Here is a 10,471-nt window from a genome sequence, read left to right as displayed (position 1 = left end):
TGAAATAAGTTCAAAAATAAAATATAAAAATATTTTATTTTTACTTTTCCCTGTTTTTTTTTCTTTTTGTATTTTTCTTTAACTTTGGGGAAAAAATGTTAAGAAAACAATTTTTTTCCAAATTTTATTTTATTATTAAAAAATAAAAATAAAAAAATATAATTAAAATTAGTTAAAAATTTACTTACCTTTAAATTATTTAATGTTTGTATATAAGAGTTAAAATACTTAATAATAAGTTTGAAATAGTAGATACGAAACTTTTCCTCCCTATTTTCCTTCCTTTTTTATTTTTCCTCAAATTTTCCCTAATAAACTTGAATATGGGTATCAAGGTTTGGTATGCTGGAATCAATGCAAGTAACAAATCCATTGGAAGCCAAGTAGTTTGGTTTGACGAAGCAGGTGGGTAGACACTGAACATCTCAATGATCAATTAATCTCCTATCCATAATCCAGAAACCCCAAAAGGAAAAGGGAAGAGTAGTAAGCTATAAATTACAACTGCAATTTGTGACTCAGCTGTGGTGGCTTTTTAATAACTCCCAATATGGTAGATGCCATTCAGAATCAACACCAAAGAATTATTGCTGAGGTAACTGGGCTCAATACAACTAAACTGTCATTTTAGCACTTGGAATCATAATCATAATTTGTTCTGTAGAAAGCGTAGTTGGATCAGGCCATATCGCTCCTACAATCAACTAAGGCAACAAGTAAAATAAAAGCACATTTTATTGTGTTGGATCTCAACTAACATCAAACAGTAACCACAATAACACATTAGCCACTATGAAAGTGACAAACCTACCTGCCACTTCAACTCCTCCACTCTCAAATTTAAGTCTGAAAAATCAAAGAAAGAAAAAAGGAAAGAAGAAATAAATAACTTGCTAAATTTCCTGGCCTTGAGAAAGATTCCCTCTGAAATCACAGTTGTGTCACCATCATTCACCAGCATTTTCAGCTGCTTCGACTCAAACCCGATGGTTATTCAGATCTTGCAGCCAATAATGACGGGCATAGAATATGATCTTGATAAACAGAACACAATTTAGTAATGTCATCGAGGTGTGAAACAAGCTTACTGTACAGGCAAGAACTGTGCAAGCGAAGAGGTTCCTAGATGTCACGTTGTTATGATGACTCCACCAATTAGCAGTCCAAGGACCCACGCCCCCGAGCATCAATTCAAGTCCCAAGATCAGTCTTTGCTCACGCTGAGAACTTCAGCAGGACAGGAATCAGAAGCAGGGAATAAAACAGGAGTTGAAAACAGCTTGTCTCACTAGCTAATTTATGGTTCATCCAACTCAACAAGTTGAGCCCGTCTTTCAGCAGCCTTCTTCCTAACGAAGATGCCCCATCTCAGTGCTGCCTTGAGCTTCAGCCACCCTACAACAGCTTTGCCTGACGAACGGCTTCGATCTTCATCAAAGCCATAACCTGTAGATGAAGTGGGCATGTATGCTGATGAATAAGGATACCCATCATCAGTAACATTTGCAGAGGCATGACCATGATTGCCCATGTTGAAGATACGAAGCAGGTGCTGCATATCATCATTTTCAAGCATCTCATGACTTCTCATGCGAATCTCATCCTCTGGGAAGAAGTCATCAACTCTATAATTAAGATTTGAAGTCCCAACAGATTGGAAGCCTGGTGTGGTTGCTGGCGGGGCACCAAGGGCAAGCATGCTTTCATTACTTGGTAGTTGCACTTGGTGTGGATTGCCAATCAACTGATTCTGGAGAGGGAATGAGGTGCCATCAAACTGCATAGGAGCATTGAGATTTACGTTCTGCGACTGTATTGGGTATCTGGTGGGCATATTATCATTATACCCTAGACAGAAAGAGTATCCAAATAGTCAGTAAACAAATCAATGGGTTATTACGCACATAAAACAAACACAAGCTCAACGCTTTGCACTAGTAGGAAGAGCTCAAAAAACCATATATCTTCATAAGGTGCCATAGGATTTGCTTGAATTAAATTTGATGAAGATCTGGATCATTCAAATCATGGGAGAGAAAGGATATCTGGAAATTTAATATGCAAAAGAAGTTTGGTATCCCAACACGCACATGTATGATCATTCTTTTTTAATCATTTAATAAAACATGAGTATGTTAGCACTCCTCCCACATTTAGTCATATAGCAAAATGAGTGTATCTTTGCTTCTCTTGAGTTGTAGGAAACATTATGGAAATTGGAAGAAGTTAAAGATATGCCTTTTTTTAGCCTTACCTATAAAGGGAAGAATGTTTTATTCTCCTGTCAGACATTAAAGCTTTTCTGAATTTCACAAAAAAAAGAAGGATTTGACTACCATCTACCTTCCTCCTCCCACTAACCTTGGTGCAGCCTGATTTGTAAATATGAAATCCACAGCATTGGGGAACTTAATCCTATATCTAAAGAAAAGAATTGAGGAATAAACTGACAGACATCGCAAAATACCAGAATGGGAAATTCATGCCCAATATCTTTTTTCTTTTTTGGTACGCAAGAAAATAATATGAATTAAAAGACACCTAACAAAATGGTGTGCAACCCCAGTAGACGGGAGGTACACAGGACACACAAGGAATAAGAGAAACAACAATGCAAACCCCATTCTCTTGACCCACATATTTCAAACCTACATAGGGTTTTCCCACTCCTCACAGCCCCAGTCTAATAACAATTGAGTGGCAGTCTAAAATGGATCTTGGGAGAATGATATGAGAGACATTTGAGAGATGTACTACCCACTCTGGAGAGATTAGGAAGTAGTCCAGCCTTCGGTAAAGACTTTCCATTCTCAACCTACTCCAATTGCCACCACCTGAGAAAGGGATATCCACCAAGTTAAAATCTTCAATAAAACCTGAGAAGCCTCTCAGGCCAAGAAGATCCTACCACTTGAACTTCTCTCAAGAGGGAAGTGAACAACATTAAAATCTCCTACAATAAACCAATGATCTTCCTACAGCCCTCAACTCCTAAAACTCCCTGATTTCTGCCCCCAGCACCAGATTATACACCCTTAAAAATACCTGAATTCTGTCTAACAACAACCACCAATTATCCCATAAAATTAAGACCCCCTTCCACTGCCCCTCTAGCTCGGATAGCCACCCCCTCCCAACACACATAAAACTCCAAAAATCTCCCATCACATCTCAGTTGATGAAACGTCCAACTTTGATTCTTGATGATAGACCAAATCCACCTTTTATGATCTCAGAAATGATTTAATGATTTTTCTTTTATCCACATCATTAAAGCCCTCTCATGTTCAAAGGGATTATTCTAAAATTTCCATTGATCGACTAGAACTGAATGCTCAATCACCCTCTCATTATTCACAACTGCCAAGTGTCTTCCTCCATAATTCACAGAGGATTGAAGTTTATTCAACTCCCTTTCCTTACATGAGATAGCTCAGTTCCTTGCCTTTTTGGCTGAAGGAAAGGTCTTGTATTCCTAATTCTCCAATTTTCTGAGTAAAGCCAAGACTTCGTCCTTTTAACCCTCCAATGACATTCCCACATGCTTGACAAATCTTGGTAAGTTCCTATTAACCCAAACAGAATCTCCTTTTGCATCTGCTACAGCAACAAACTCAATCTGTCCTGATGACACCAGACAAACCAGAGTCACAAGTTCCACACTTACTGGGGATTCCAGAAACTCAACACAAGAAATAGAGTCAACCCATGCTGATTCAGAAGAAGGAACCTCCACCAACTCCCCCACAGCCAAGGGTGCCACAATTCTAGCCTTAAGAAAGGGTAAAGAACTTCCAAGGCCAATATCTATGTCCAACTACACTTACCAAAAGGTACAAGGGGAGTGACCTGGTCATTTTGTGGGAGAGAAAACATGATCTAGATCCATGAATGCAACTACTCTGACAGAATCTTTTCCAGGTTTTGCCATTTTGATTAGCAACATGGTTTTAGTTTTATTTAATAACATCAAATCACCCAAATCAACCATTACCATTACACAAAATCTAACTACTTGTACTGTGGGTCATATACTGTAATGGTTTTGGCACCCAAACCACATACCTCCAACCGTTATGCTTGGACCCACAGAAGGCTGCTGTGGTGGAACTGAAACCGGCAAGCTTGGTAAAGTGAGCTGATGGTCAAAGGAGTTAGGATAGTCTTGTGGGCCCATCGCAACTTCAGTCTGAGAAGAACCTGAGCTCTTACTTTGGTTAAAGTTTAAAAGAGACTTGCCATCATACTCTACAACACTAATCCAATTGTCATATGCCTTCTTCACCAAGGTATCCACAAAGACCTGCAAGAACCAAACAATTGGCAGTTTGCTTAGGCTTCTTTTTTTCTTCTTTTTTGCAATTTAAGAAAATAGTAATTTCTTTATAAACATCAAATATAAGTTCACTGCTCAAGAGAAGGTAAGTCCTATAGAAACCTTGGTATTCTAAGAAATGAACAGCCCATGCCATAATATTGAGCTTGACCATATTGAATTGATGTAATTTCAGTTTAATTTTGCGATTAAACATAGAGAGAATCGTATGCACAGATATCCAAAGATTAGACCCCACAACTACACTATATAAAAGCTCAAAATAAGCCACTAATTCTTTTTTCACATCCATAAATTTTCATTAGTATAATTATCCTGTTTTAAGGAAACATGATATTTATTGTTTAGAGATCTTGCAACAGCAGCTTCTAATGGACCAGCCTCTACTTTTAATCTGGAAAGATTCCTCTAGCATGAAAAATTATTAAATGGAGTTAAACCCCATATTATTTTTGTAGTACAATGAGGCAGCACGACATCCAAATGAAATCAAACTATAGGATCACCTACCTTCTGATTGTCAGTAAGAGAATCAGCTGAGTGATATTGTCCACCTGCTATTAAGCCGCTCAACTCATAGATATTGTTGAACACAACGCCTACGCTCCTCACATCATCAGGATAGTAAACATAAAGTTTCCCACTTAGAACACAAGTTTTTGCATGCTCCACAAGAACATCCCACATCTTATTTGACATGCCACTTCCAAGAATCTACAACAATTGGAGACAAATAAATAAAAATTACAATAGACGGATTCAAATTCTGAAATGACAACAAAATGTACATTCTTACATTCCGTAATCTTTGTGAATCTCTAACTACAAGTCGTAGGAAGTCCTCAACAGTGAATATTCCAGCTTTATTCAACCTCTTGTGGAATGACCCATCTTTGCCAATCTTCTCCAATCGCCAAACTTCATCATTCAATGCAGGAGGGTAGTGCTTCTTGTATACTGGGAAAAAAATGATCTTTCAGATTCACCACCATCATCCCAACAGATACACACATTTATGCATATATAAAAAGAAGTAAATAATAATTTGACACTGCACATCAACTCACATTCCCCTCTGTGATCCTTAACAGTGAAGGCATCTGTTTTTGCTTCACGAATACGCATGCCCTCACAATAGCCTGAGGCAACCTTCAGCCCTAGCCTGAACTTCCTGCTCCTTATCCAGCTTGAGTTGTCAGTAAATGTCAGCTCTCCTAGCGTCCCTACACCTTCCTTCAGGGTTACTTGCAAATCACCAGTCAGAAGTGGCCTCTTTCCTTCACGCTCTTTCACCACGTGACTCTCAAATTCTTCTTGATTCCAGCCATCATCATCTTCATTGTTGAAATCACCTTCAAGTACAACAACATCTAGTTTTACTGAGGACTCTGGACCTGATGTTACAACATGCCCAGTGCTTGCATCAAGCAGGACAATATGAATTGTTGTACCCTGCTCCCCTTCTACTTTCCCTCCAGTAAAGAGAGGGAGAGATAACCTGGACCTGAACTGCAGCTGTAAGTTTCTTCCATCAGGCCCTTCTATCCTTTTTGGAGATGACCTGCATTTTCTAATCTCTTAGAAGAACAGACCACTGACATGGAAAGATCACCATGAAGCAAGGAAAAGAAGAGCAACAGAAATGATGATGTTGAATTTAAAAAAAAAAAAAAACAAAACAAAAATAAAGAGAGAGAGAGAGAGAGAGAAAGGAGCAGAAACCCCCAAAACAATATTTATCCAATATTACTACCCTAAGGAAAGTTAGCATCTAGTCATTTCTGTCACTTGAAAACTGGTCCCCCTGAAATTAAATGCAGGGTCCAAACCATCCTTGAAACAGTACAGGCTGCAAGGCCTAGCCAAATACTGTCAACCTCATGCACAATGAAATATGGCAGTACTGCAGGCTGCGGAGCCAGGCCAAATACTGTCAGCTCCATGTACAATAGACATGTAGCAGTAATTTCAGGACCAGAGAGAGAAAGTCAGAGTAACAAAACGCTAGATAGCGGATACCCTCTTCTGTGATTCTAGGAGTTCACAATCAACAGATCATATTAGTCAAACATAACCACAACATGCATTTTTAAAATATGTACCAACTAGTTACATTCTTTAATTAATAATTAATTTCTAACATTATGTAATGAATTGATAACAAAGTCTCATACCTCCCAGTAAGTTTAGCTGGGCCTAACTTTGCCAAAGCACGCTCCACTTCTTCACTGACCTGTTCACCAGTCAACCAAAGCAAAAACTCTAAGAAACACTCAAAGCATCAGACACCAAATAATTTGAAAGTTGTTTATGATGCATGTTCAAATAGACATTTACAGATGAGATGCTTTGCTTGTATTAATGCATGCACCTAAAAGGGGGGGAAAAAGAAAGAAAAATGCAACACATGCTCCAGGCAAATCAATGAGCACACCATGGAATGATTAAGTTAGCAACTCACCAATTGATTGATAATTACATAATTCAAATGTGACACGTTTTAACTATTGTACTTCCAAAATTAACATTTTGACTTTGATAACACTAAGACCATCCATGATCTATTAGCTATGTTGGACAATCAAGAAAAAAAATTTAAATTAAATAAATATGCATTGTCTGTCGCTGGCAAGTAGATGAAGCTTCTCATGCTCAGTCCCTGGTTTGTGGATAGTACCAGATGTTCAAATAACAAGCAAGGACCAAGATGACACTTGACATGTGAGATATTGAAATCCAAGAACACTAAAATCCTTTGGAAGCTTGATGCAATTTTAGGCTTCATATCATTTATTATATCTGGGACATAATTCCTTATTACAGAGCTGTACTATAAACAATGTTCTTTGACATGGCATCAAGGTCATTCATATCCTACACAACTTCAACCACCATATTACAGAAAGTGAGTCATATTTGTGTTTGACATATTAGGAAGCATATCAAAGCACCACAAAGAAACAAAAGCTAAAAAGAATAAGAAGAAGAGGAGGAGGAGGAAGAAGAAGGAACAAAGAAAGAAATGAAAAGCATTCATATTGGCACTCTGCCTCTATAAGGTCCCAAATTGTTGGCCTAAGTAATATTTAATTGGCCAGGAAATAAATGAAGATAAATTCCGACCATATAAATTACCCAAAAAAAAAAACAACAAACAAAAAACAGAATAAGGCTGTTATCCTAAATTCTTCACAGAAAGAAAAGAAATCCATAGAAGAGTTTATTTATCTTACAACTCTCCGAAGAATAGGTTCCAATGATGAGCAAAGTTTCTGCAGACTATCCACCTTCAGAGCTTCAACTATTACACTGCAAAACAAAAGTACATTTCAACAAACAAAATAACAGGGCATAGAAAATGGAACTAATTAATAATGCAAAAAACCCACTGCCTCAATTCCTTTGTTTGGACCTAACAACTCATGTTAGGGTTTCATTTTGGCCACCAACAGCCAGGTTCCATTTCTAATTTGTTTCAAAATCTCTCTACCACCAGTTCAACATTTCCTTCTCCCTGCTTAAGCTCCCATCATGCACCCCAAACCAACCACTAAACACACGCGCAAAGACACAATTCAACACTTTCTGTATTTCAAAGAATTTCCATAGCATTAAAAAAAATTATAAATATGATTCTTTCAGCTCGGGTGACCAATTTCTCAACAAAATCAAACATACTCACACATACACACAAATTTTTGCAGTTCAAATGCAAGAGCAAGAATAAAAAATAAAAAAAACAAAGTAGAAGCAAGAATTTGTAGTCTCGTTTCATCAAAAACAAGTTTAGTTTTGAAGATTATTGTGTAGGTATTCTGCTTTGTAGTCTCCTTTAATAAAATAATAAAAAATGAAAAAAAGGTAGAAGCAAGAATCACTCAAAAGAAAACAGAAATACAACCAATTTCTCAACAAAATCAAACATACTTACAGACACACAAATTTTCTCAGCTAAAAGTAGAAGCAAGAATCAACAAAAACAAATTACTCAAAAGAAGATAGAAATACAGTAGAAACAAATAAATACCTAGCCAGAGCAGGTCGTTTCCTATCAGACTGTCCTTCTTCCGTTGAAGAAGGATCCAAAGCCCTCTTTTCCCTCGCGATGCTGTTGGATCTCTCCATATACCTAGTTTGCATTTTGTGAGCTTCCAAACAACCCTCCCGTTTGGTCAGTGAGAAAAATGTAAGACGGTAAACCAAATCAAACTCTGAAACAACAAATTTGCCTCCACCAGAACCCAAGCTTAGTCCTAACCGAGCTCTTCACCTTCAGAAGACCAAAAAACAACAAACAACAACAAAAGGCACTAACTTCAGCTCCGAGATTCTTTTCTTGTCTTTCCTTTTTCCTTTACCTCGTTTTCCCAGCAACCAAACGGAGACTCAGTTCTCAGACTCCCTTTTTCTGATCTAAACAAAAAGAAAACAACAAATCAGAGATTCATTCACAGCGGGTGAAATTTCTAGGAGATTCAAGCGAATGAGAAAATGAAAACAAAAAAATTTTGAAAAGCGGGAAAAATGAGAACCTTAGAAAGTTGGCGGAATCCGAGAAGTTTCAGCGAAATATCTACGAATTTTCGTTCTCACTTTACGTCTCAGTTTTCTTTTCTTCTTTTCTTTTTTCCCCTTTCATTTTAACTCTCCCTTATAATGACGGCTGAAACAGTAACGCATCGTTTGTGGTAGTTGGATGGCGACTGATCTTCGACTGCATACGATCGTTTCATCTCCGCCGTCGGTTTAAGGAATCTGAGGGTTCATAAATATATTTTAGTCGCGCCACGTGCGGGAAACGATGCCACGTATGGTCTTAGATAACGCCAGTCGTTCTCGTGCATGTTTGATTGCGTCCACTGTTCTACCCTTTTGAGATGTTGAAATTTTGAATTATGGCGGATCACTTTTCCAAAAATAATTTAAATTTTTAAAATTTTAATTATTTTTTTATTGTCATTTTCAAAAAATACAAGCATAAAAGTTTGAAAATACGCTTGACGTATCAAATCAATTTTTTATATTTTTAAAACCTTAAAAAGGACGAAATTCGAATCATAACTCATAAGAGAAGTGAAAAAGGTTTTCGGAAAAATTCAACAATAAAAATTCAAAGTGATAAAAAAATAATATTTTAAAATTGGTAATCCTAATTTTGTCTATTATTTAAAAAATAAAAATAAAAACGCGTAACGCTAGAAGCCAATTCTTGAGATCGTTTTCGTAATCGATATGTACGAATGTACTGAACTTTAAAAACACTGGAGGGATGGGTGGAATCGTTAATTAACGCGTGCGGGTAATTATTGGATGCTAAAATCTGAAGTTTCGTAGTTACGACTAATGAATGATTGGTGAGGGCGTTTTGCAATGTCAATTAATAATGGTAAAGTGGAGATTTGGATGAGAAAGAAGGAAGGGGAGAGTAGAGAGAGTAGAGAGAAGAGAGTAGAGATTGACAGTTGAGGTGATCGGGGAGAGTTGTCCCTTCCAGATATGTGCAGTGACTGTGGGTAAGATTCATGATTTGTACCCCACGCACATCAATGGGATAACAGGAGTGGTCAATTTATGATGGCATTACTTTATGGAAAGATTCTAGCCTCCGTGTAACTGTTGGATAAGAATTCGGTTATGCTGTCTGACGTGACACTGGCTTTTGGTGGCTTCCTCCTCCTCGACGCCCCACTCTGCGTCTTTCCTCGGTATCTCTGTTTCCTTTTCTCTCTTGTTTTGTTCCTAGTTTTTACCTCCTCATAATAATGGTAATAATTAATAAGCAACCGTTTTAATTTAAAGCTATTATGAAATGTGCTTTGCTATTCCTAACTGTAGTTGACTGACACAATTGGCGGTTATAACTTTTATTATTTCAGGTGATACGTATTATTCTTGGCTGATTGTTATTTCATATTTTTTATTTTGGATTTATTTATTTATTTATTTCATGTATTATTGAAATTTCCAATGAAATGGATTTCATCATTCAACATGTTAATGTATTGGTTTGAATTGGTTTTTTTGTTTTTAAAAATTATTATTTTTAAAATTATTTTATTACCATGGAGTTTTGTATTAACATATTCAAATCCAAGATATTGACATGGAAGATAAGCAATTATGTTTCGAGTTTGA

The 10,471-nt window shown here is 37.0% G+C and overlaps 1 protein-coding gene across 1 annotated transcript; it reads right to left on the bottom strand.

Moving 5' to 3' along the window:
* Positions 1 to 605: 605 nt before the first annotated feature.
* On the bottom strand, positions 606 to 8,976 carry LOC117923715 (calmodulin-binding protein 60 C-like). The gene is made up of 9 exons (XM_034842140.1): positions 8,869 to 8,976; positions 8,364 to 8,749; positions 7,570 to 7,645; positions 6,511 to 6,569; positions 5,404 to 5,897; positions 5,133 to 5,293; positions 4,847 to 5,050; positions 4,066 to 4,303; positions 606 to 1,848 (listed from the first exon to the last, which is right to left on the bottom strand). The coding sequence occupies exons 2-9, from the start codon at positions 8,474 to 8,476 to the stop codon at positions 1,298 to 1,300; spliced, it is 1,896 nt and encodes a 631-aa protein (XP_034698031.1). The 5' UTR covers positions 8,477 to 8,749; positions 8,869 to 8,976; the 3' UTR covers positions 606 to 1,297.
* Positions 8,977 to 10,471: the final 1,495 nt, after the last annotated feature.

The sequence above is a fragment of the Vitis riparia genome, chromosome 10, assembly GCF_004353265.1.
Source record: "Vitis riparia cultivar Riparia Gloire de Montpellier isolate 1030 chromosome 10, EGFV_Vit.rip_1.0, whole genome shotgun sequence".
Lineage (NCBI taxonomy): Eukaryota > Viridiplantae > Streptophyta > Magnoliopsida > Vitales > Vitaceae > Vitis > Vitis riparia.
Note: the sequence above shows the minus strand (reverse complement) of the source record. Positions and strands in the feature narration are given on the sequence as shown.